The sequence below is a fragment of the Falco naumanni genome, chromosome 3, assembly GCF_017639655.2.
Source record: "Falco naumanni isolate bFalNau1 chromosome 3, bFalNau1.pat, whole genome shotgun sequence".
NCBI lineage: Eukaryota > Metazoa > Chordata > Aves > Falconiformes > Falconidae > Falco > Falco naumanni.
Window position 1 is genome coordinate 94756641 of NC_054056.1, and position 27793 is coordinate 94784433.

Consider the following 27793-nt stretch of genomic DNA (forward strand, 5'->3'; position numbering starts at 1 on the left):
CCCGGCGGCGCGCGGACCGGCCTCGCGCGAGCACAGCCCGCCCGGCGCATCCGGTCACGTGGCCGCGCGCGGGGGGTGCGTTTCCCGGCCCGGCGGGTGCGGAAGAAGCGGCCGCATGTGCGGAGGCGACGATGCGCGTCAAGGTGCTGAGCCGCAACCCCGACGACTACGTCCGTGAGACGAAGCTGGACCTGCAGCGCGGTGAGCGCGGCACCGGGGCGGGGCCCTGCCCGGCCTGGCTCGGCTGCCCGGCAGGGCCGAGGGCAGCGGCGGGGAGGCCGGCAGGCAGGCAGGCCGGCAGGCAGGCGCTGGGGTGTCAGCCGGCCCTGGCCAGCAGAGCTGCCCGCGGGGGCAGGCTGCCAGCCAGCTGCGAGCCGCGCGGGCCCCGGCAGGCCGCTGGCTTCCCCCTCCCTCTGCCTGGTCGGAGGCGGTAACGGCCGGCGCGCGCATGCGCTCGCGCGGCGTGCCGTGAGGTGCCGTGAGGCGCCGGCGGGGCCTTGGGACGCTGGGCGGGCGGGCGGACCCTTCTCGCCGTCCGCTGAGTTTCGCTGCCCGCCGGCAGGCCCGCGGCTGTCGGCGCCAGGCGGCGGTGTGCGTGCGGTGGCCCTCGGCGGGCCTCGGGGCTAAGTCGCCGTTACGGTACGCCGGGGTTGCCCGTAGTAATCTTGCAGTTAACACTGTTCCTTTCCTGTTACATTTCACCCCATTTCTTCCTTATCCTTTTTTAAAAACTAGCGAAAACCGTGTAGATGTTTCACATTTTTAGATGCAGCAGCTCTAGCCTGGTAGGTGGGATGATGACTGTCCGTGTTCCGTTCTGCTCATCCTCTGTAGAGCTGACCTTACACAGTCGTGTGGTTTCACCTCTATAACATCACAGAAATGAGGTTTAGTTTCCACCTAGTGTCAGGAATAAATCTGTAAAATGGCCACCTTTTGTCAGAAAGAGCAGGAGTAAAACTCTGGGCATCTTGGATGCACTAAATCAAACTAATTTGAGCACAACAGTAGATCTGTATTAAATTGCATATGTTTAATTTGTTTGAATTAGGTAGGTGGCTATGTTGTGCAAAGTAGTACCATAACTAACCTTTTTCTAGTTAATTATGGTTATATACTTATAACATGGAAAAATATTATTGAAGTTACCCACTGAGACAGTAGCTGAATATATCTTAATTTTCTAAGTGGGATTTGTGTGCAAGATGTTAAATTCTCTGTCATGTTACGGAGTGATACCCAACTCCATTTGTTTAGAGATTTTAGAGGTTTTGATATGCATTAAATAGTCTTTGGAAACTAGTAGACTGAACCAAGTATCAATTCTTAATGAACAATCTGTTGTCTGTTGCTCTGCTGACTTTTCAACCTTTTTGCATGAAATGCAATGAAAGAGACAAAAAAAGAGAAGCACAATGTCAGTATCCACTGTCTTTCTCATTTTACTGTAAGATGTATCTATGCAGGCAGATGCAGAGAGAGCCTTGCTTGAAGTTTGCGGTAAACACTCCCGCCTGGGAAACCAGCTAATGTTAGCAGAGGACCTAGCTAATGAAACCAGTGAGTCTCATTTCTGAGCCAGGGCTGGCTTGCAACTGGCTTACTGGGAAGAGAGCTAGGTTGCCTCTCTTTGTGCTTGTCCATGTAGCTGTGTCCTTTCTGTGTATGTTAGAGTTTAGTGGTAGGAGATTGGTAGTGTGGGTGGTTTTGTTGTTTGGTTTTTTTTTTTTTTATCTTTGTGGTTGTTGAATTGGTTACTTTTATAATAGTTGCAAAATATCTGCAATTTCCAGTTTGTGTGTATTCATTATCTTCCTTTGAAAAGGATACCACAAAATTTCGGTTATTTCAGACTCTATTAACTTCACACTTAAGTGGGCATACTAGTGATCCCATGGAACAATTTCAAAACAGTAGAAATGGAAAAAAAATCTTACTGTTGCAGAAAATTCTCCCATGGCAGGAAAATTAAAGAGAAAAGCTTCAGAATTCAACTTGCCGTGAACTACACTACATAGCATGGGATTTTAATGTGTGTTTTGCTCTTACTGTAGTTCCAAGAAACTATGACCCGACACTGCATCCATTTGAGGTTCCACGAGAGTACACAAGAGCTCTTAATGCAACAAAGCTAGAACGTGTGTTTGCAAAACCCTTTCTTACCTCACTTGATGGACACAGAGATGGAGTTAATTGTATGGCCAAACATCCAAAGAGTTTGTCTACAGTGCTGTCTGGAGCTTGTGATGGAGAGGTAAGCTGCATTTGCAAACCACAACAGACAAGGTACCCTTCTTCCTTCTTCTCTTTTTTCTTTTTTTCTCTTTTGTATGTTTTTTTTAAATACCCCCTGCTTACCTTTCTTTTGTGTCTTGGTTTAGCATGATACCCTATCTTCTCTCAGAAGGTGCAACTTACCCAGTTTGGGGCAGTGTTTCTCAAACTGCAAGTTGTAATCTCCCAGCACACAAAGGCAGTAGCTTTCAGCTGTTCAGCTATGAGCAGAGTGTGTGACATTCAGTTCCTCAGGATGGAGCAGTGAATGTTAATGTTTACAGTCCAGTGTGATTGTTTTCTGCTGCCTACAGGATCCCCTTCCTCCCCTTGAAGAAGTTAGGATGCTGCAGACTAAGAAGATTACATAAAGTCAAATGAGCCAGGGGGAAGGGGAACAGAACCAAAAACTTTTTTGAATAATAATTTATCATATTGCCTAAGAAATGCTAACCCTGTATTTGTTAGGTTATTTTACATAAATACTACAAATAGCAAGCAAGGGCACTTTAATCTGAGTCAGCTGCAGAAAAAAATTGGCTTTTTTCTGTCTTCTCTGTCCTCTCTCACTCCTACATTGTTCATTGGATAGTACTTGTATATTTTAAAGGTGTCTTCTGGGTAGCTGGTTGCTTTCTGCTTTTTATAGAAGGTGCGTATGTCATGCACTAGTTAGTAACATAACTAGTTACTAGTTAGTAAGGGAGATTAACGTTTTCAGAGAGGAGGGAAATACATTTGTAGGAAATGTTGGCCAGATTTCTTTCCCGCTGATAGAACAAGTAAAACACATACAAATATAAAAGCTGACCTCCATTTCTTTTTTTTTTTAAATGGCCCCAAATGCTTTGAAACCAAAACCTCTGTGAGAGGTGAACATCTATATAAAGTGTAGTAAGCAGCAGGACTGAAAACGCTCCATTAGTTCCAGAGGCTATTTCCTTGTGCTTTTCTTTTTAGAAGGGTGTGTTTTTGCTAAAATTATCACTGCTGCTGTCTTTTAGCCAGAATAGTTCAAAAATAGGGGAATGCAAAAATACGGTAAGTATACAGCTTGGGTGCAGGGAAGCAGTAAGAAGGAAAGAGCTGCCTGTTTGAATGGTTTTTTTCAGGAAGAAAGTAATAGTTTTTTTAACATTACAAAAAATTTGGCCAGTGTTCAAGCCAGCTATTGCATTTTGTTTTAAGTGTGATGTCTTGCACTTAAATTTTGAACTGCAATTGTGGGCTATAGAAAACTTAAATAACAACAGAATGCTTTTCTGTTTTTAACAGGTTAAAATTTGGAACTTGACCAAGCGACAGTGTGTTCGTACTATACAAGCCCATGAAGGCTTTGTTCGAGGCATGTGTGCTCGTTTCTGTGGTACATCATTCTTTACTGTGAGTATAATGTGTCATCTTAGTACAGTGAAGCAGTACAGAGTGCCTGTTTACCATCTGTTTTCCAGTGAGCAACTTACTCTCTGCCGTACAATATTTAAATATTACATAATATTTATTAAATAAATAAACTTATTAAATTTGTCAGTAAACCTGACAATTCTATTTCTGATGAATTTTTTTTTTGATGCTGTGATATGGATGTTATTCAAGACTATGAAAGGGATAAATAGCAGAAGATTACTACCGGATGGTTAGCTAATTAAAAGTGGAGTAAACTAGTTTTCATTAAAGTAGTAGATAGATTATGTTCATTGAAAGATGTACAAACATTAAAAAGTAACCATTTGCATATACTATGATTAAAGATAAGCTGGTTCTATGTTAATTAAGCTGTATTAACATATATCAATTGCAACTGAATCAGTTGCATGGAAACCATCTGGAAATAGTATGTCTTCCTGTTTGTATTAAAACAGTTTAAGATGATACAATAAAAATAATTGGTTTTGAAGACTAGAGTGTCCTGAGGGTTTGCTTCTTTTGAGCAGTGCATAGAAGAGCAGTTTTCACTACATATATTTATCTTTTCTGAAGTACATACCAGGTCATGAGGATAGCAGTTAAATGTTTTTTTGCTGTGACTTCCCTTGCATCCTAAATGACTCCAAATTAGAATTCCCTTTTGGCAATCCTTCTGCCTGAAAATTGTTATGGGGAAGAAGAAACAGTAATAGTGCTGTCAGGAGAGGAAGCTAAACATATATAGCTAACAATTTTTTGGCCAGTTTACCTGATCCAAGCCACTGCACAGCCATGCAAAAGCTTGTGCTGGCAGAGTGCAAGTGGTGGCATGGCATTAGGAATGGGCGACTGGAGCAACTGAGATGGAAAGTGCTTGTTAATGGTTTACAAGCTCATCAAAATGACTTCCAGAAGATAATTTGCAGTTTAAGGTGCCATTTGATTAAGAATCACAAAAAGTAGCCTAGAAAAACACTCATAGAGTTCTAGCTCATATTCTTCCTATTTGGCCCTGCAAGTATCTCTTTTGGAAACTGGAAAAGATTCATGGATCGAGGTGAGGACAGTTGACCAGGTGAAGGAAAGGTGGTGGTGGGGGAAACAGTGACAAACAGGAAATCAGTTGCCACCTTTCACAAGCAGGCAGATCCCCAGACAGTCTCTGAGCAGCGGCCACTTTGGAAGCCAGCCCCTGCCTCCCCTTTCTTCTTCCGTTACCCCAGTTTTTATTGCTGAGCTGGATGTTATATGGTATGGAATGCTCCTTCTGCCTATTTGGGTCATCAGTTGCACCTTTGTCCCCTCCCAGTCTACTGCCCACACCTGGCCTGTTGGCTGGTGGGGGTGGTGGGCAGGGATGGTGACTGACAGAGTGTGTGTGGGGAAATGCCTTGACACTGTGCAAGCACTGCTCAGCAGTAGCCAAGACATTGGTGCCTTATCAGCACTGTTTTAATCACAGATCCAAAACACAGTGCCATATGGACTGCTATGAAGAATGTTAACTCCGTTCCAGCCAGACGAGGTACATGTACCTTCTCAGTTTCTAGTGAAATATTATGACAAGGAGAACTAATCTTCAGCTTGGAGGTGGAAAAAGGAACAGTGAAGGCAGGAGAGAGCACTTCTGTGTATGTCATAGACCATTCTCTTTTGAAAGGCTGCCTGTACTTGATTGCAAAGCACACCTAGTAAAATAAACAGAATGCAGTTATGTAAAACTGTACATGCTTTCTCCAATGGTTCCAGGTTGGTGATGACAAAACTGTGAAGCAGTGGAAAATGGAGAGCCCAGAATACGGAGAAGAAGAACCTATTCATACAATTATTGGAAAGGTAGTAAATCTCAGTTTTGATTTTTCTCACATCTCTTCTTTTGAATTAAGTTTGAACTGATTCTTATCTTGCTTCTGGAGGAGAGAGAAATGGTTTGATATAACCTGTTATCAAATGGGTTGTAAGGCGATGGCATCAAATTTTATAATGGTGTTTTAAAAATATCTTCACATTTTTATTGCATTTATTTTACATTTAACCAATAAGGAATATCTCAAATGCTATCAGAGACTGCTTAGATCTGTCTCTGGTAATCATCCCTTTCCTGCAAACTGGACAGATCTTTCTGTAGTCTCTTTCTCTTCAGATGTGTGTTGTCAGTGCTTAGTTGCATTAAATAACTTTCTTCCCTTGTCGATACCTCACAGCCTTTCAATACAAAATTGTAACTTTATATCTTTTTGACAAAAGCAGACTAAAAATACATACTTCAGCACTTGCAATTTATGATAAGCATATTTTAAGAACATTAAATGCTTTTTATAAATAGTTTGAAACTCCTTAATTATTGTAATGCCTGTGGAATCTGTTCAGGTCCCCATTGAAAATTTGTAGTTGTACCCTTTAAAGTCAGCTAGGACTTTTAAGTGGGCTTCTGATGCTGACTCCGTTGTAAATTAACAAGAAATGTGTGCACGTTAAGTCTGTACACAGAAAGCTAGTCTGTTGTGTAAGGGTGCATCTGATAAGACCTGGTTTCTGGTAGCAGTGGTGACTTGGTTTTCAGTAATATAGATGAATAAAACATGACAGACTCAATATGCATTGAGTTTGTTGACCTTTTTGTAACAGAACATACTTGCATATTTATGTACACAATTGGTTTTGTAAATTGTTTTGGTTGAGTTTTTTTTGCTTTTCCTTCTAAAGACAGTGTATACAGGAATTGATCACCACTGGAAGGAAGCTGTTTTTGCCACCTGTGGCCATCAAGTGGACATTTGGGATGAGCAAAGGACAAGTCCCATGTGTTCTCTGACATGGGGTTTTGATAGCATAAGCAGTGTAAAATTTAATCCCATTGAGGTAATGTTTCTGTTATATATTCTAAATCAATGTTTTTCTTGGTCAGTATAAGATCTTAAACTCTATTAACACCATCTTTAAAGGGTTTTTGCAAATTTAGATTTTGATACGTGTTTTAACATAATATTTAGGGAGGTGTATACATATATTTTTATGGCTATGTTGTTTTGGAATGTAGTACCACTTATTTTCATCTTCTTATCTTTTGTCTCTGTTAGTGGGGAGGAGCAGAAAGAAAAGTAGGGTGATCTCTGTTCTGCCCACAGCAATACATGTCCTGTACCTCACTCATACAACGTAGCTGTTATGTGGCTGTGGAGATCTCATCTGTTCCAGTACTGTACTCCCTGTGACCAAAACTCCCCCTCCCTATGGCAAAGCAATTGCATTCAATCTTTTACAGCACTTCCTATATATCTCTTGGCTGGGCTGTGTTCATAGATGAAATGTTTCCGAGGAATTGCTTGTTACTTTTGAAGTAGAGATGATTTGGTGGATCCTGAATTTTACAGGGGAAGCTATTTAAAATGTTTGTGCTGAAAAATTAGCTGCACAGAAAGAATGATGAATAATTTCCTTGACTGAAAAAGCAGCCGTTTGACTACCAGCTTTGTGAAATAGCTTAAATATCTAGTGTAAGCTATTAGTTTTTAACCATACTCTAGAAGTGTTTAGAAGACCATACACACTGATTTTGTTGGTTTCTTTTTTTAGACATACCTTTTGGGAAGCTGTGCTTCTGACAGAAATATTGTGCTATATGATATCAGAAAATCAACTCCATTAAAGAAGGTAATATTTTTCTTTTTAACAGAAGCTTATGGCACTAATAATCATACTAAATATGTAAATAGTCTGTAACTGTTGATGATAAAGGGAAGCTCTGAACTGTGAGTTCACTGAGGTTTCATCATCTAATTTTGAGTCTTGTAACAGAGTTTGAATTAATGTTGGGATTTAAACCATGTAGAGTTAGCAGGGCCCTTTTCTGCATTCAAATGGGCTGTCATGCTCACTGTGTTGTAATTCTTGATAAAGTGCCTGACCTGACAGCATTTCACAGTAAGGACTTTATGTTCCTATATTGCATTCTGTCTGTGTATGTGTGATTTTTTTCATTTTATTTTTTATTTTTTTTCTTCTTGCCAGAATGAAACAAGGTAATTCTAAGGCATTTTCTTTCTACCATTGGAGAATCTTGCTCTGCAGTTGAAAAGGTTTTTTTCTTTTGCGTGGAGATAAACCCTTCCCTATGCACCTAGTATAAACACTTAGAAATCCTTTGCAGTGGAATCAACATTGTATTTATATGTAGAATTTACCAGTGACGTGAAGATTCCTATTTATTTTTAAGAGAATGTGTACTTATTTAAAACAAGAAACTAGTAATTCATACACACATATTAACCTTGATCAGTTTCAGTGGTTTTGAGACCTAGAACTACCTTAACAATTTTCTTCTTGAGATACAATATTCTGGCTTGTGAATGTACACTTAAGCGTCCTTCTGGTATGTTACGTAATGTCTGTAACAACACTGGTCTGATATATGCTAGAACACTCTAACGGTTCTTAACTTAGTTACAAAATAGGAGTGTTGTTGGCATTACAGTATTTCTTTCCCTGTGCCCCAGCAATTTTTAATGAAGTTTCATTTGGGTGAGTGAGTGCTTATAAAAAAGTCAGTGATGCCAGCTGGAGACCTGAATGTCAGAGTGAATGCAGCCAGTGCTGTAGATCTGCAGTTACAAGTTAAAAGGATGTAGTTTGAGCCTTTGTGAACTGTTTGAGTCTAACAGAATTTTACATATACACATATACTAAATAATAAAAAATATACGCATGTGTATACACATATATATATGTGTATCTCATGTAGTAAGCAGCATGCTTAGGTGCATTTCTTGCTGTAGGAGTGGCACATTGATGAATACTTTCTTGCATCTGTGGGTGCAGTCTGGGTTTCCTGCTTGGGATAGGGATGATTCTTCTGTGGAGGCCTGGGCTGGATGTCCATTTCCACATTGAGAGCTAAGAGATCTGTAACTCCCAAGAGAAGGGTGCTGCTTAGTAGGTCTGCCTTACCTGTGTGTGGGCACTGGCTTCTAGCACTTCTGTGTTCCTGGTGTTTGGTCAGCAAAGCAGCTCACACACTGCCCCAAATCAGAACTCAGTGGGAGTCACTTCCTTAATAGAAATAGAGTGCAATCTTCCACATCATGAAGCAGTAGCTCCCTTGCCTGTTTGTCCTGTCTGTGATTTTCAAAGTCTTAAGTTTCAAAGAGGGATGGATAAGATGGTGAGGTGCTGCCTAAGTGCAAAGTAAGACCTAGTCTAAAAAGGCTGGGAAAAGATGAAGGGAAGCACTGCTGCTGCATAACAAGAGGAAGATGTTTTAATGGAAGTTGGTACACTTTAGAAATGAAAGTCATTCTTATGCAACATGTGGGATCACAGAAAAGCTTAGTGTGTTTTAAAGATCAGCTTTAGCATTTAAACAGCTGTTGAGACTGTGTTGTCTATTGCTTGTAACATTCTTAGCTGTTCATCTCAACCAAATACCTTGTAGGTAGTAGAGGAGGACAGATTAATTATTTGTATTTTGTGTTAATCTCAAAATCTCTGGGCTGACAGTCTTTGTAATCAAGTGCTCACAGTTAAAATAACTAAACCAAGACAGCCAAGTCTTCAGGGACTTCACAACTTTGACTTGTCTCAATAAGGATTTTTTTCTTATGAAATGACTAAGTGTATCTAGAATTGATTTAAAAATGGTGTCAGAAGATGGCTCTGCTACAGATTTAGATCGTTCTGAAAAGCCATTATTAATGTATTTACAGCAACTTAAATCACTTCCAGCCCAGGTTGCATTACATGGTTGTTACTGAATATAATGCTAGAACTGTACAGAGAATCCTTTTCTTAGGCGCTGTCTTAATTCTGAATGCCACTGCTGAAATAAACTAAAGGCGTGTAAATTTCAGGGAAAAAACAGTGAAGCAAGATGCTGAGCATTGACTTTGACCAAACCTGGCCCCTTTTGAAAGAGATGGATTTTTCAGCAATATTAGAGTTATATTTTAAATCATGACATGAAATTTATTATACATATAATGTTTTAACATTAATCGTATACTCATTTTGTAGCAGCTGAAAAACTTGGGCAGGGAAGAATAAAGAACCCTCTTTATTAGCTTGCCAGATATGTGCAAGGTTTATTACTAGAAGGACAATATTGAAATCTGAGCAAATTCTGGTTGTCATGTTACTGTAAATACAGGGCCTTTCCATGGCCTATGCTTTCACTAAAATCTATTTTTAAAGTAGAGATCGCTTTAGACATCTGATGATTACATTCAGGTGCGGATGCATGTAGTTTCTGAAAATGAGTATTTTGCAGTGCAAACTTGATATTGAACATGATAGTGTCACCTAGGAAATGAGGACTTCCAGAGAATGAGAATCATGGGAATATGCACACATAAAATCACAGTCTCTTTTTAGGGGGGGATAGGTAGATGTCATCACTATTAACTTTGAGATTGTGTTCATTATTGTAAAAGTTATAATTGTACAACTGTTTTGTTATATGTATGTAAATTTATGGTGTTTGGTATAGTAAGTTGAGAACAAAAATGAGTTTGGAGTACCATAGTGTTACCCAAATGTCAGGATTTTGAAGTAGGATTGTGGCTGGCCTGGAGCATTGTGGAAAATCCTTTTTAGAGATGTTCAGTTTGTTAATAAGTTGCTCTGTAATTATACAGCTACTTTGTATCAGGCATACCACTTGGGATTTATTTAAATACAATGGTTGAAAGGTCCTCCAAGGCTCTGTGGAAACCAAAGTTTTTTGTGTTGTATGGGGTGTCAGATGACCTCCTCCGTGCCTCCCCTTCTCCCACAGGGGCCTGGCTGTTACTGCCATAGCTATTCCCCAAGGCGACGGCATCCGACATACAGCTTCTTAAGGCCTCTTGTCTAGTCTGCTGTTAGCAAAGCAGAAGGGTCTCACTAGGCTGTCATCAGCTGCCTTCCTCCTGCTTCAAGGCAAACTGGCCTCTTTGTAGCTGTACGCTTATAGCAGCCAAGAAATGTTATGAATGTGTAGCAAATGATTCACTGCTAATACGGTGATAGTGGTGAGTAGGTAACAACACAGTAACTTCTAAATGCGTTGCTTGGTACCTCAACGAGAAATGGCAACTGTCCTGGAGAATTTATGAACTGCAATTTCGGAGATAAAATAGTGAAAGGATAGTAATAACTGGGAGAACATCAAAATACTATAATTGCTTTGCAAATGCTGGTTCACAGCGTCAGTTAATGCCTATATCCCTTGAAATAACCATTTAATTAGGTGTGTTTATAGATGACTTAACTAAAGGTTCCTGTAAACATGATGAAGTGAAATTTTTCAGAAGTTGCAGGTTTACATGTTGACGACTAACATGTTTACATGTTAAATGACCACTTAGAAGAATTTACTTCTAAGGTGACTTACAGAGGAAAGTATAATTGCTGTGTAGCACAAAGCAGTGAGCATATGATGAAGGACAGGAAGTGCTTGAGTTCTAATTCTAAGGAAACATTCTGTTGTGTCACTCTACCTCTGCCATAATTCTGCATCTAAAAGGTGCTTGTCTCGTATAGGTATAGCAATTTTTGAACTATAGTGAGTCTTTTGCTGCCTATAACAACGTATCAATGTGTAAATAATCTTTCAGGTTATCTTGAACATGAGAACAAATACACTGTGTTGGAACCCCATGGAAGCTTTCATTTTTACTGCAGCAAATGAAGATTACAAGTGAGTGTGACCTTGCTTTTTCATAATCCTGCTAGTTATATGTTTAATCTGTATCTTGGTGATTTGTCATGCTAAAGTAAGTTTTTAAAGAACTTAAACTCTAAATTTGAATCACTTAAGTAATAGTGTAGAGAATTATAGTCACTAATTTAAAAAAAAGAAAAAAGAATTGATAGTAGATTGCCTCTTTCTGTATTTCAGTAACTAGGGGGAGGGAAAACAGTGTAACAGAAAAAATGCAGCTGAACCAATGCAAGTGTAACTTGCAACAGCACCTGGAAAATAAGTACTATTGGTCCAGTTTGAGGCAATATCAGTGTTTTATTTTCTTGCCAGCTCTTGTAAAGCTTGATATATTGTACCGATCAGCTATTTTGATGAGAACACTTCTTAAAAAAAACCCACCAAAACCCTACAAAACCTAATCTTCTGTGAAACAGCTCCAGATACTGTAATACTTATCCTTTCAATGCCTTAGAGCAATTTTTTACTTTTGAACAATACTATTCATGTGAACACACCTAATCTGATACTGAAAAGGCTGTCTGTTCAAAACTAGGCCACTGCAAAATCTGCTCCATATCTTTTTTTCCAGGAAGTCAGTGATCTAACAATAGATCACTGTTTTCTTCCAGAAGATAAGAATTCTATCACTTACCTTAGGGCTGTTTTTTCCAAGGAAATGGGATATGGCCCAGACCTTAAAAGTGGGTGTTGTATCTAATGTACTGCTTTTCACTTATTTTGGTTATAGTATGGTAAAGCTACCAGGCTACCTGACTACCAAATCTGTTTGTTTACATGGGGTTTTTTGTTTGTTGTTTTTGTTTTTTCCCTTCTTGCTAAACTAAAAGTGGTAGCTGTTACTGTCAGGGCAACTGTCCTGTGAGCTAAAGCAGTTTCTGTTTGCCATTACACTCATATCAACAATGCACATGCAAGTGTTAGCTGATTATATGGAGTAGTGGTTTTGAATATCATGCTAGCACACTTTTCCTTGAGGCATTTAAAGGAAAAAGCAATAGTTGCCAGTAAGATAGTGAGCAAGAGACACTGAATTAATTCAAGTTATGCATTCATCTGCAGCAGATCTTAATATAGTAGTTCTACTAAACAGTGTATCTTAAACGGGTTTCAGTAAATGCTTTGCCTGTAAAGCATCTTTGCTTATTGGCACTGGACAAATTAACGATCTGCTCAGTTGTTATGCCTTGCTGTGTATCAGTGGGCTTGTTGATTCAAAGGGAGTACAGGTAGACCTCACCTGAGCTTTGAAGTGCTTAAGAGCAAACCAGCTGTGGTCCAGCAGTTGCATGTTTATTTTTAATGTAATGCTTTTCTACAGATAGTGTGCTCTGCTGAACCAGTATCTCCATATGTTGAAGAATCAGGCTTTCTTTGGACTCTTACATTGTCTGGCCTATAGGCAGTTGGGCAGTGGGAAAGGGTGCCAACCAAATGAGAACTTCATAGTAGACTGAATTACTAAGAGTTCCCAATATCTAGAATCCTTGCAGTGTTGATAGACTTGCCATAATGATGCGGAGATGCTTGTCCAAGTTTGGGTTGTATATATCTGAAGATGGAGTAAAGGAGGACAGTGTGGTGGTTGGAGAAACAGGGTTGGTCAGTGAACAGGTGGTGAAGGGAATAGTCGAGACTCTGTTATTTGACAGTGAGCAAGAAACCTGGATCTGATCCAGTAACTAAAGCCTCTGGTGAATAAACTTTTTCCAAGCCCTAAACAATGCCTCATTCTTTCTTTTCATGTGTTATGAGCAGTTTTGAAGAGTTCCCTCTGCAGTATGGGTCTGTGCTGAAGTGTGGTTTATGTGTAATTAAAGTAGCTGTTCAGCAAAAATGTACTATTTACTTAGGAGTTGTTAAGGTATTAAGCTGTTGGTGTATTTCTTTTAAAGCTTATATACTTTTGATATGCGCTTTCTTGAATCACCTGTGATGGTGCATATGGATCACGTGTCTGCTGTTCTTGATGTGGATTACTCACCCACTGGGAAAGAATTTGTCTCTGCCAGCTTTGATAAGTCTGTCCGCATTTTTCCTGTAGACAAAGGTCACAGCAGGTGAGTGACTTTACACTGTTTTCTCTTCCTGTTGTTCATTCCAGTGACCTCCCTCCCTAGCCCTCAAAATTCTTATTTCATTCATTAACGTCTTCATTGGGGCATTCATTTCCTGTGAATACTGGTCATGTAGTTGGCAGATAATTCTGGAGTATGTATTAGAGTAAAACTTCTGCTTAATGGGTAGCAGTATTTATGCAGTTTTGGATTAAAATTACAGTGGATTATTGCTCTTGGGTGTACTTAGTTGTATTTTTCCAAGATGAATCCCATCTTATTTCCCTCTGTATATGTATTTTTAATGTTTTTAGGTCACTTTGTACTATATCTGTCACCACTTAAGTTTGCAGTGCCCTACACCATTGTAGCATTTTGTTTTCTAGGGATGGCTTCATCCTATATGCGTGATTGCTAAAGACATTACTTGAAAAGCATTGTTGTATGAATTCGTGAGGATCAGTTTGGGACACTTTTGTGATCCATTTCAGTACACTTATTACCTTTTGTTCATATTTTGTTAACCAGGTTTTGATTCATGTGACAATGCTTTGAATACAAGTCACTTTAAATTAGTTTTTCATGTAAGATTTCATGAGGCAGTGTATTAAATATTTTGCTGACATTCAGATTGGATCTACAGTGTCTCCATTATTATTTTTTTTTCTGTTCAGTTTGATGAAAATTGAAACAAGTTATCAGATCTGTCTGGTATTATTTGTTTTTCATAAACCTACCTTCATTATTCTCTGTTGTCAGTTCTTCCTCTTTTTTTTCTTAACTTTATTTAACTTCTAGTTGCCTTCCTCTCTCCAACCTCGCCCCCCTAAAAAGTTCCTACTAGGTCAAGTTCTAGGTGGTTTGAGGAGTGGAAATGTTGAAATATTGATTGATAGAAGAGTATATTTTTATATTGATTGATGCAGTTATGTATGCATTATTTAACATAACTGTTTGTATGGTCCTATAATGCTCCTACATTAAAGATTGAGAGGGACTGTTTACCTTTTCTTTTATAGCAAATCTACAGGTAGTTTTCATTTTCTTCCTGTTTTGCAATAGTATTTTAAATATAATCGGGTAGTGGAGTTCCTTTGTGGGTTTGCTTTGATTTTTTTAATTCTTGCATTATTAAACGATATGGTTAGTAGCTCCTGTGTGCTACAGACTTTCCTTTCTACGGAATAGTAATGTTCACAAAAGTGGTGGTATGCAAAATTAAAGTACATCACTGAGGGGAAGTTTGCAGACCCCATAATGCAACAGTAAAAGGCTTTATTCCACACTATAGCAGATTGTTGCCAAGGCCTATGGAATTTTCCTTTTTGTCCCCCCTTTTTTTCCCCCTCTTCTGTGTGATGGCCGTAAATCTAGTGAGGAACAGCCTTATAAATGAAGAACTAGCCTCATATAATCTGACTAGAGCATTCTGGGACAATTCAAATTCTTTAGAAGCTGGGCATTTTCAGAATTGCAGTTTATATTAATCCCATGGAATCGAGAAAAGTCTCCAAATGAAAGATGTGATTCCACTTGGAAAACTGAGAGGGCAGTTAAGAGCATCTATAAAGAAGAATTCTGATGGTGTTCCAGTTTTGACTTTTGATCTCCTTCCAATCTGAAGAACTTCTAACTTCTATTGCCTTCTATTTTATTTTAAAATGAAAATTTAAATTAGGAAATTCATTACTCATAAGAAATAAGATTTATTATGAAGTTGATTAAATTTAGTACATTCTTGGTAAACAGAACTGGTTGTCTGTGTGAATTTTTTAAATGACAGATCGAGGTTATTTGGCCATGTTTTGTGTTTTTCCTTTCCCTGAGAATGATAATAAGTTGTGCTGATAGCAACAGGAGGTGCAAAGGCTGAAAATTCAGAGTAAGGAAAGAAAAAGTACTTAGTTACCCAGAGGTGGGTTGAGAAAAGGTTTGTTGTTAGGCCAAATAGTAAGATGAAAGTAAACATAGAAATGCTTATGGAAATGCATATGTACATACACACTATTAAACATCAGCATCAGCTGATGTGAGTATTAATGTTTTCTGAACATACTTGTGCTCAGTCTTCCACATGGTTGCTCTTGTAGAGCATCACTTGAGTGTGAATTACAAGAGGTGGTTAAGCTTAGTAATGCTTATTTAAGGTGATACATTGATGACTTCTGTTTTTCTTGCAACGCCTCCATCTCAACCCCTGGCTGGTTTTTCCATGGCTCTTAAATAGATGTTGTTTCCATATTCCCTTTCCATTAGTACTTGGATTTTACTTGTAAAAATAACTAAGTTACTTGTAAAAATAGTTGCCAGAAAGGTGTACTTAGTCCTATATTTTTATAGCAGAAATAAAATAATAACTATATGAATAATATTGCTCTGCTTGTTTGGTACATACTTAATGAGAATTAGATAAGAGATTCATTTAAATAGTTTTTTAAATGTAACATAGAAAAATTCAACAGGTGCAAGCACTTGTTAAGCAGGAGTCTGATCAGCAGAAACTAAATGCAGTTAAAGCTTTAATAGCCTCACTGCTCTTCTGAATCCTTTTCTAGTTACTAGCTGACACTTCTTATTGAGTTCTTGTTTGCAGGACTGGATACTTTTCTTTCAGTTTTTAGGGTTTTAAAATTTTTCTTGGGAGTCCTTTAGACAATGATAAGGCAGTCTATGTTTGAGGAAAGGAGGGGAATTACAATGAAGAGTAGCCAGCCTACTGCCGTGTCATAAATGGACAGCTGGAGGTGTTTATTTTCTCTTTTCTTTCTTGTTCATAATGGTGGTGCCAGATTCCTTGGCATTCATTCTTCTGCAGTCCCATTCTGTAATGCTTAAACTGTGTTACAGCATATTAATGAAAATTATTTGGGGGATGGTATGCATATCATATTGTATATCCATGGCCTATTTTGCAAAAAATTATTCTTTAGCTATTTACTGTAATTTCTATGAAAGCACTTAGTTAAAAAGCATCTTATCCTAGGTGATCCTTTATCAGTCTAACCATCACACTTCATTTGAATCTATATATAAATTTAAGATCAGCGCAGCATTTAAAAAATGTCAGTTTTCTGTGTTTTTTTAAACAGAAAATAAGTTTTGTCTTTAACAGGATGCTTTCTGCTATTTGAGAGGTAATGTTGGTGGGAAAAGTGGTGATAGATCTTTTAAAAACGTTTTTCTGCTTTAGGGAGGTGTATCATACAAAACGAATGCAGCATGTCATCACTGTAAAATGGACTTCAGATAACAAATATATTTTGTGTGGCTCAGATGAGATGAATATTCGTCTGTGGAAAGCTAATGCTTCTGAAAAACTGGGAGTGGTAAGTTGGATTTTGTTTTTTTGATATCACAAGATTTGTTTTATTTTTATTACAACTAGTTAGCCTATACAACTTAAAAATGTGTTTCTAGAGGGAAAATGTAAAATTATAGTTTGACTTTTGTCTTTAATTTGAAAACTGGTATGTGCAGTATAGCTCATTGCATTTACTGCAGCTTATAATAATAAAATTACATCCCTCGTTATTGATACACAAGGTGACTTTTTTTTGTGTGTGTCTTGTTTAATGTTACCAATAATCATCAGTTCTGACTAAACTAGATTATTTTACCTGGGTGCTACAGGTGAATGCATCCCTTTACACCAGAGGAAAAAGCAATGAAGTCATTCTGCTGGAGCTTAGGATTACTACTTTTAAAAATTTTGGCTGGCATGCGACTGGTTCTTATGCAGTTCATACTGTGATAAGCATATGCGTTGTAAAATAGACCATTTGCACCAATGCATAACTGAGATTGTCATTAACCTATATAACTCTCAGATACTAAGTGGGCAAACCAGTGTGGTGTCTGAAGTCCATTTCATTCAACGTAAGTCTGGTTGAAGTGTTCCTAGTAGGAACAGCATCAGTCTAATTAGATGCATCTTTTTGGCTGCGCTTGTTCACATGTTTATGTACAGACAAAGCCAGAATGTTCTGTTATAGTTACCACTTGCCTATATTTGCCTCCACAGTTGTATTAAAGTATTGAATGACTTCGGAGAGTGAATTTGATGCTTTGTCTGCTGGGAGTAATTCATTTATCTACCTTATATATTGCTACAGTATTTTGGAGGTGCTTATATTGCTTTTTCTGAGCCCATCAGCATAGCTGTCTCAATGCTTGGAATTTTTTTCTGCTTTATCTTGTGGAAGATTGAGGGGGAAGGAGAGGGAAGCTGTAATTCAGGGAAGAGTGTTGTACCGTTAAGAAGATGGATGTGTCACGTAGTTATGTCTAGGGCTGCTTGTGGTTACTTGAAGCTCCATCAAGTTACAGTATCTGCATAGGAGGGAAGTGGAGCGCGGCTCAGACAGGTGGCAGGTGAACGGGAGCTGTAGGAGTGCTTAGGGCTACAGTGCAGAATGGGGTAATTCATGGGCTGTTCGCTGTGAAGCACTGGGTATGGAGTAGCACAGCTAAAACAACGTGTGTATCTTTAGCCATGGCCCACCATAGGTATTTGGAAGTCCTGTTATTTTTCTCATCTTTGTTGTAGAGCTATAGAGGAAAAAAACCCGCAACTTTGTAGCCTGTGCAGTATTTGTGGTTAAAAACTACTATTTAAGTTGAATTTATTTGATGGAATATCTCTTCTTTTGTTGAGGATGCTGGAGTTTTTTTTTCTGTTCTGAACTGATACTTGGGATTTTACTATGTAGTGCTTCAGTCAAACATCTAAGTATCAGTCCCATGCTTGCTATTTTTAAGACTCCACAAAGCTCATTAGAGACTTGACTTTTTCATTCAGCTTTTATGTTGAATTTGCTTAGAAAGTCCAGTGTTGAGCAGAAGTATTACCTGTTTTCCTGTTGTATCTATATGCTCATGGCAGTGCCCTTTTCACCTGGTTTTACAGTATTAACTGAAAGTTTCTCTCTTTTTTCACAATATTCTTAGTGAGAGAGCATGTGGTCTCTCTCTAAGATGATGTTCTATAACGATTGTGTGGTATTTTTGACGTGCATCTTTACTCTGCCCTTTGTGTGAAGGATAAGTGGGTAAAAATAATGTTGAGAATACATTTTCATATAGAATGATTCCTAATACATTCAATTGTGACCAGAAAATTCACTTTATAGAATACTAGGTGGCATTGGCTCCTCTTCTTATGAAAAAGTAAGGGTACTTGGCTCTGCGAAGTTATAGGCAATCCCAACTACTCCTGCAATGTAGAAATATTACATATCAAAAGGACAAATTAGTTATTGTTTAAGTATTCAAAATGGAGAGTGGTAAATTACATTCTGCTTTTTTCTGTAGTATTTGCATCGGTGAAAACTGACCATGGATGGGCCTAGAAAAGGCACTACCAGTTATGACTGTTGGGTATTGGATATAGTCTGAACATTAATACTCATGTTTCTTGACCGGATGGCAAATCCTGTATAAAATAGCCTCTTTTTCTTTTTTTGTTGTTGTTTTTTTCCTCCTATGTTGTTACATTGCTGCTGCTTGACATGCCTCTTGAGGCTGTGCCTGTGAATCAGTTCTGCTGTTGTGGGACGATACAGGTGCAGCTTTTGTAGCATGTGCGGGTGTCAGGGTTTGTAAGAATTTCTGTCAAAGCTCTTAGGCTGTCAGCTCCCAAGAGAACGAAGTCAATAGCTATCTATAACACAGAGGTCAAGTGGCATGTGTTTTCTTGTTTATTTGGGGTGTTTTTTGTTTGTTTGTTGGAATTGTGGTTTAGGTTTTTTTGTTTGGTGTTGTTTTTTTCACTGTCAGAAATGAATATCATTTCATCGTTTAGAATACAAAACTTGCCATCCTATCTTAAAAAAAGCACCTGGCAACCTCAGAAGACATCTTAGGGAGGCAAAATTATTTAGAAATGCAAGAACTTACAAGAGATGTAGTGAATTATGTAGAAAAACTGCTTGCATATCACATGGATGATGCTAATGAACTTGTAAAGAATTATAAGAATAGAAAATGTTTCACATCCCTATATCTTGTGCGGAAATATGTTCAAGCATGATGCTGTGGAAGCCTTGAATTTCACAAGACACAGAGTGTGGATATTGAATTAGTAACTGTCCAAAGCTGCTATAGTTGTTAAAGTTTGTTGGTGGCAGGGTGTGTGTGTGGTTTGTTTTGTTTGTTTTTTTTTAAAGGACTATGAAATTTTGTATTTCAGATTTTTAGAGGGTAATTCTTGCTAATAGGACTTAAGAGTGTAATCTTTATGGCTTATCGCATTCTTGGATACACCTTGGAAATGTTGCTTTGATTCAGGCAACTGTGCCAATCCTTGTTCGATCCAACCTGGTAGTTCCTGTGATTCTTAATGTTTCAACTGTTAATGGCTATTTACCAGGTTCCACTGTTTTTTGTTGGTACCTGCTCCTTTTTTAGGGATTGGTGTTCTTATCTTCATAGACATATGCTTGCTCATTTTATAAATGTCCAGTTCTTCCACAGTCTGTAGCTATTTTTTGAACTTTTCAAATATTCAAAACTGAACATTCAGTAATTCTGTCGGAAGTGTCAAAATATGTCTTAAATGCTTAGTTGCTTGGTCTGCTATTTTTCTTTGCCAAGAAGATTTGATTGAATGACTCATCCAAAGGTCACTGTATTTCTGATATAATGCTAACATCTTGTAATACATTGTATTTTAAGATGGATATTTTTGGGGTGGGGATGGATGGATGGAAACCAGCATCCTGAAAGAGAAAGAAAAACGGTAATGAAACATTTTTTCTTTGGTGAGTACTTAGCCTTACTTGTTTCTAGCGTTGCTGGGTTCCCAGGAAATTATAGTGAATGTATAGTACTTATGTTGTGACTGATGAACATTTATCCAGTTGGAAAGTTGTACTTTCTGAACCGTGGCTGCCCTAGCAGTCATCTGTTCTGACATGCATGTTTCTTTTTCTTTTTAATGTATTTGGCATCACACTCATTATTCAAAATCAGTGAAACATTAAAGTAAGAATAAAAGTCTGGAGGAGCCAGGGGCATGCTGTGTCTCCACTCTGCTGACAGTTAAGTCTCTGTGGCTTTTAAGTGTGTAACAAAACCCAAATGTCTCTGTGTTACTGCAGAAGTTGTTTTAAAATAATTTGCAGTGTTTAGGTTTTAATAAAAACTGATTAAATAATAATGATGATTAAAGAGAACTTAAAAAGTGTTATTTTTAAAGCAGTAAACATCTAACTCTGCATGTCCAGAAGCAAAAGACTCAAACGAGACTTTCAAGATACTGCAGACTGTACATAAAATTACATTTAAGTATGTTTGAAGCTTTTGTGCCTGCGTTCTTGGAGAGGTTTGTGATTTCTGAAGAGGTAAACGACTTCAGTGTTTGAGGAGAAGAGGAAAACAGAGCCTCATCTGAGTGAAAAGGCTAGAAAAGCAGCAGTAATAGAGTAGGTTTCAGTTACTAGACTAGAATTAATCCAATTAATATGAAGAAAGGGTATAGACTGGGGTTTTTGGATTGTAGTGAAAGCAATGAACCATCAGTAAAACTTCCTGTTCTTCAATCTATTGACACGTTATAAAGAAGCCTACACCTGCAGTTCTTAGAGTGCAAGTGCATAGTAACTTTACTTCTGTAAACAACAGCTGTAAAATTTGGCACTGTTACATTTCCAAAGTAGATGGGAATGAGAACAGAGCACTGGACAATTGAAGAAGAAAACTTTTTGCTTGGGAATGATTTGTATTTCAGTAAGTGTAAAACTGGTGTGAGGAGTGAGCGTAGCAGTAGTGGAGCATAGGTTTGCTGCTTTCTTACAAGATGCAGAAATAACAGCTTTTGAGTAAGGCCTGAAAAATATAGGAGAAAGTGCAGTTACAAGTCCTGGTTTTGATCTAGCAAAGTGCATTAGCAGGAGTGCATCAAAACTATCCAATTATATGCCCTTTCAGTCTGTATGTAGTATACAGTTCCATTTTGTGAGATAAGGCTGATAACAAGCACTACCAGATACTGTGTGACATGGCATTCTCTTTGTAGTGATTTTGTGTTTGTGATTCCACGCACATGTAACTTCATCCTTTTAGCTGTGATTTTGTGCTCTACATCTACATTACCTTTCTTGTGTTGTCATCGATTTAAATGTAAAGAAGCCTAAGTTTTTGGTCCAAGGAAACGATGAATAATAAACTTTGTGCAATAAATTTAGAAAGGTGTTTTCAGCAAAGCAATGGAAAAAATGTTAAATAAAGACAAGCTATGGTGTAGAAAACTGCTGGGATATGTTTGCATTCTAAAAATATGTTGCATCTGTGCTCTGTCTGCCTTAACCTAGAAGGGTGACCTGGACAGGATAGATAAACAGCCATTTCATATTCTTATGCTGAATTACAGGTGTCTAATAGTGTGGAGTTTTAAATACTGCACAGTACAAATACAGCCCTCTTTAAAAGGAAAATTTTTTGTTAAAGGTGATTTTAGCTCTTCAGTCAGGGCTCTGGCGAAATGCTTGCCTTCCTTCTGCTTCGATGGGAAAAATAACCAGCCTCTGTCATTTGGAGGCAGGAGAGAGACATAGGCAGTTTACTTGAGGACACATTTTCTTATTGCTGACAACTTGGTTGCATTTTAGAGTTCTTTTTCCCCCTATTTCACTCTAGATATTTGCTGTGGAGTGCTGCTGTGATAATGGCACAAATCAGCTGCCACATAATTTCTGTTTCCCTCATACAGGAAAGAAGTTGCACATTCACTTTTAGAATGTATGCGAAAAGGGTTATACTTAATTTTGAGCCTGTCTTCCACTCGTGATGTCATATAAATACTAATATATTGTAGTGTGTTCTGGTGTCTGTGTAAACAAGATTTTTAATCCTGGTAATTGTGCTGTTTATAGCATCTTCTCCAGTTCAAAACAGAATGGGAAGTAATACTGTTTTCTCCAGCTGTTTACACTGACCTTTATAAAATCACTTGCAAGAGAGAGGCTGGAATTCAGTGCATTATTGCAGTTTGCTTTCTTAGCTATCTGCTGTCTCTCATAAATAGGCAGAAACTTGTCATTACTTCAGAATTTTCTTTTACTATCATGTAGATGAAGGTGCGCTTGGCACAGCCTGGTATATGGGGTGTTAGCATTCAGTAGTTGGACAGAAAGTCACTGCCTACATGTCTTTCTGTATAATACCACATAAAAATAGAATCAGGCTCAAACATAACCACCTCTTAATCTGTATTAATTTTTAAAATAAGATATTCTGGATGTATCTTTTATTTACGGATTTACCTCTTGCCTGCAGAATTGTCAAGGTTATGCTAAATCGACAGCAATTTGCTCTTCTTAAATTAAAGGAAAATAATTTCATTTAATTAAAATAAAAGCTATTTAATTTGTATTATGTTAGCAGTTTTCTGCAGAGTAGGAACACCTGGGATTTATTGAGAGTGAACCAGCTATTCATCTTGGCTCGCTGGAAGGAATTTCAGTAAAGGGCTGGGGGAGGTAGTTTCAGTGAGTTAAGATCATAAAATTTACTCACTTGCAATGTGAGAGGTCATGACAAGTATAAATAAAGCAGAAGTATTTGTTTTTTACGAATAAGAGGGTATGACAAAACAGAGATTAAGAGCATTATGTATGCGATGCCTAAATAAGAATTTTTTGAGTAATTGAGCAACTCTGCATCTGGTACCTGGTTTCTTGATTGTTCCAAAGGAGAAACTCCTTTGCCATATGTTTTATTAATACTTGCTTTCAAACCATTGATAGTATTTCAGGCCAAAAATACCTGAGTGTGATATTTACTTTTTCAGGATTTAAATATTCTAACAGAAATCACTTCTAGAAGTGACCTCTAGAGTGGAGAAGAAATAGCCATTGCTGATTTAAAAGGGGGAAAAAAGCAGGCTTTGTAATAACGTAGGTGGAATTTCCAAATCCTGGTATGTGTAATAAAGTTGTGGGGTTTGTTAATGCTTTTTTCCTTTTTTTTGTCAGTGTCTGAAACTCAGGTTCTGTTTTTCTCTTGAGAAAGTGAGAAATTAGTGAAACTGAGTCATTTGGAAAGCTAATAAATAGAAGTTGCCCGAACTATTAATTTGCTTTTAGTACTTCAGGTGCAGGTAGTAGTGGATGAAATAAAGGTGGGATGGCAAAACACTTGTGCCACTGCTTGTTTGAAAATATGAAGGGTTGTAAGATGTCTGAAATCTTGGAGTTACAGAGTGTATTTTGGGTGGGAAGGTAGGAAGAAGAGGATAGGATTATCCTCTGTTCATATTTTAATATTCAACAGATTTTCTGTTTATGTGAAAGCTCACTAGTCTGAAATGCAGCTGAAATTCCCAGAGATCTGAGCAAATCCAAAATACATAAACTGATATATGCCCTTGTGAAGCAGTGCATGCTTTAAACAAAAATACAGCACACTTTTTTTTTTTTTTTTTCCTTTTGATAATTAAGCGTTAAGACCTAAGGAAACAAGCCTGGTAAAAAAATAAAATAAAAATCCTCTGTAGGTTAGCCTTCAGGAAAAGGCATTTATCACTTCAGTGGTGTTAACGGTGACTCAGACATAATTTTAAACATGGATGAAACCGAAATGTTTTGTGGTAATAGTAGCTCACCTGTATTTCAGGTGTTTGTGGTACTAAGATGTTCTTAGCTGCATGATGAAAGTTGAAATTCGGTGTGTGCCATGTAGTTAAGGTAATTCTTGAAATCTGGTAGGTGCACTGTGCTTGCTAATGGATAAAAGTGCTGGGTAAGATTTAGGCCACCTAAAGAGCTGTGTTTAAAGCTGTTCATGAAGACAATTCATTTATAGTATTTGTACTTACACTGGGTGGTGATTAAAATGTCTGCAAATCTTTGTTTCACAGCAAAAGTTCATCGTGATTATAGGTTAGGAAAGCAGGCAGACTCGGATCAAAGAGGTTTTACTGTCAGCTATTTGTATTCTCCTTTTTCTACAGCATATTAAAACCTGGTTTTCAGGGAGTAAATTCAGTTGCTTCACTGAACTTGGAAACTGTGATAATGTTTTGTGTCTTTTTTTTTTTTTTTTTTTTTTTTTCTCCCACAGCTTGCACCACGTGAGAAGGCAGCTATGAATTACAATCAGAAGCTGAAGGAGAAGTTCCGGTATCACCCAAAGATCAGACGGATCGCTCAACACCGTCACTTGCCTAAAAGTATATTTTGCCAAATCAAAGAGCAGCGTATCATGAGAGAAGCTCGTCGACGAAAGTATGTCTTCATCTTCTGGCTTTGTTTTCCCTTGATCTTAATAAAATACATCGCTGCTCTGCTGTAGCAGCAGTGTATGGGAGTGGTAGAGCTAGTGTGTGGGAGGAATGAGTATGAGCTACTTTCAACATCTGAATAAGTGATCATGAACTACTGGATTGATTAATACTTGATTATAAGGAAAATACAGACAAGTGCCAATATTGGTGAGGACTGGCTGCTTCCCAAAAGTACAGTGAAGAAATGGAAGTAAATAACATGTTGGAAGGAGCCACAATACTGTTAAGCATGACATGATGCAACATTGCAGTAGAAACAGAATGGGCTGTTTTGGTGTGTGTGGGGGGGGTTTGGGGTTTGGTTTGGGTTTTTGTGTGTTTAGGTTTAGGGGTTTTTTTAATGCCAAGCTCCAGGATGAATGCTTTCTGTCACCTGGGTCATTGCCATATTGGAATTTCTAGGAGCAGAAGGTGGCATACTTTGCTGTAGCCATTAAATTAACAGTAAAACAAAAAAGGGGAAAAAGGGGTGGGTTTCAGTCATCTTTCTCAGCTGAAAGCCTCTACAGACTTGAGCAGCAAATCCTGTTGACATGAAAACCAAGTAAGCTGAGCTTCCAAGAAAAGGCTCAGTTTGGAACTTTTCTGAATTAGCCAATTTAAAAATTATTTTTCAAAGGGACAAGCCTTCTTCTCAAAGGAGGAAGTACACTGCTTTCAATTAATAAAAGCAGAGCAATTCTTCATTTTTTTAAATTATTTTTTTTTAGTTGTAGGATATCTCCATTAGTAGCTCAAGGAGGAAGCTAGTATTTGTTAGATCTTTGTGCTAACTACTGAACTCCATGTTTTCTTGGTTTTTGTTTCTAGGGAACTGAATCGTCGTAAGCACAGCAAACCAGGATCTGTGCCGTTTGTGTCAGAGAGGAAGAAACATATTGTAGCAGTAGTGAAATAATTGTTTTCCCATGTAGAAAATGTCACAATAAAAGAAAATGTCACAATTGAATTGAATCCACTGTACAAAGTTTGGTGGATGCTGGTAAGACAGCATATGGCTCCAGAAATGTGGCTTTTATTTTGAGTATATGCATACTCTGATTTCTCAAGTCGTCTGCTTTGGGTAGTTGTAAGAATTGGCCCTGTAATCCTTTATTGCCATTTACCTGTCTATTACTGGCCCAATGCTGTGTGTTGCGGTGGAGTTTGACCCTTTTGATGGAAAGTGGAAGATATCTGTAATTCCAGTCCTATTCCTTGGTACCACTACTACAAAATAATGATGAATTAGATTCAGATTTGTCAAAGGCAAAAAAACTTGGTTCTGTGTAGACTTATAAAATCAGTTGTTCTTATGCTGGCTTTCTTGGGTTTTGGCTTTTTGGTGTTTTTTTTAAATAAACAAATCTAATAAAGTAAACAAGTGACCTTAAGGCAATGGACTCTAGATCTTGATTATTCCAACTGACAAATATACTGCATTATACTTATTACAGTACAATATATTATTTTTCTTTTATCCAAAAGGAATTCAACAGGATTCTTGGACATCTGTAAACATATTTTTAGTTTTGTTAACTATTTTTATATGACTTGACAAAACTTCAGACTGTTGAAGTTGCTAATTTTAATGACATAGTTAAGCTAAAGAAAAAAGATACTTATTTAAAACTTCTAAAATCTGGATGCAAAATGACATAAACTGTATAAGCCAGAGAAACTTCTTTACATGAGACTTACAAGCCTTCTATTTTAAGTTTATGTAAGACAAATAAAAGCTTCACTTTTCACAAGGTACCTGTAGCCCGAAATTCTTTTACTTTTCGGGAAATGCTCTGATTCTCTTCCAGTGGGATAAACTTATCTTTTTTCTGAAAATATTAAGGTGATCAGAGAACTATGCTGGAATTCAACTAGGCCTTCTAGGCTGAAGGCTTGTCTTGCAGAAATATGAGACCTGTAATAACCATAATGTTGCTTAAGATGTTCCATACAAAAGGATTTTTTAAGCCTTTCCACTACTATGCAGTCTGTAACTACACTCCCTCCTACCCTGAGTTTATGCAAAAAAAAACCAAACCAAAAACAAAAAACCCCACAAACCTCTATTAGAGTAAACTTTATAGTTTAACTTTTTTTTAATCTGGAAATTGAGCACTTTGAGCACTTGCCTTCATATAGCATCCTGTTTAATGTATCTATTGATGCTAACAGCCATATGCATTTCTAGTTCTTACTCTTTCACTTGTCTTTTTCAGCACTGCTTGGGCAAGATTCCTGGATCATTATGGCAAAATTATGGCTGTTTGGTGTTAAGAGGCCATAATTATCTCGTACATCTGGATGACTTACCTTACAGGGTTGATGCAGGAAGAGAAGCAGACCTGAAGAGCTATAAGTAGGATGGTGAGAAGCAGTGGAACAGATCAGGGAATAGACTGGTGCTGGCTATGTGCCAGTTGTACTAATAGTGCATTGTGCCAAATACAATTTTTACTTCCTGAAACACTGAGAAAATTGAGGGAGAATGTGCTGTCCAAAGCATGGCTTGTGACACAGCTGTAGTCCAGCCTTGCACAATTTGCAAAACCAGACTAATCTTCTGGAATGTGATTAAAAAATTTCAGCCTTGTCAGTTTAGCTTGGGTTGATGTAGTTACTGTTGAGTCATGATAACCTCTGATGTGAACCAACCCTGCTGCTTGGAATTTATTGTTTTTGGTGAAGAACTCTGAATGTAACCAGAGAGTTTTCAGTTCTGAAGTTCGTTTGGTTACAGTGTGGCATTGGTGTGGAGCTCTACTTTATGAGCCATGTCCAAAGGATCTCTTCATGTTCAAAGACCTTTGTGTACTATTGCTTTCAAACAGGCCCCCAAGTGGAGCAACTCAAAGGATCAGGATTTGCTAAAAATTTTACTAAAGGGATTATAACAGCATGCTGGAAAAAGGAATTGTAAAGTTAGAAGGATACTTAGAGGTTGTGTATTTGGATAGGAATTCCTTTTCCAAATTTCGTGGGTGTGGTCTTACACAGAGATCTCAGTCTTGTCATCGAGTGGGGCACCCTCTTATCATTCCAATAGAAAGTCTGTTTTCCGAAAGTGAGTCTTGCTGTGACTTATAGAAACACGTTAGG

At 38.0% G+C, this 27793-nt stretch overlaps 1 protein-coding gene across 1 annotated transcript; it reads left to right on the forward strand.

Moving 5' to 3' along the window:
* The first annotated feature begins 42 nt into the window (after positions 1–42).
* On the forward strand, positions 43–26450 carry DCAF13 (DDB1 and CUL4 associated factor 13). Its single transcript, XM_040585607.1, has 11 exons — positions 43–201; positions 2055–2254; positions 3550–3657; positions 5431–5517; positions 6388–6543; positions 7258–7335; positions 11271–11353; positions 13273–13437; positions 16625–16760; positions 24493–24656; positions 25526–26450. Exons 1-11 carry the CDS (start codon positions 132–134, stop codon positions 25611–25613), a joined length of 1335 nt encoding a protein of 444 aa, XP_040441541.1. The 5' UTR covers positions 43–131; the 3' UTR covers positions 25614–26450.
* Positions 26451–27793: the final 1343 nt, after the last annotated feature.

Excerpts from the sequence above, each read along its gene's own strand:
- DCAF13 (XM_040585607.1), top strand. The coding sequence starts at position 132 with ATGCGCGTCAAGGTGCTGAGCCGCAACCCCGACGACTACGTCCGTGAG. Across the intron at positions 5,518-6,387 it reads TTCATACAATTATTGGAAAG|ACAGTGTATACAGGAATTGA; the intron begins GTAGTAAATCTC and ends TTCCTTCTAAAG. Across the intron at positions 11,354-13,272 it reads GCAGCAAATGAAGATTACAA|CTTATATACTTTTGATATGC; the intron begins GTGAGTGTGACC and ends TTTCTTTTAAAG.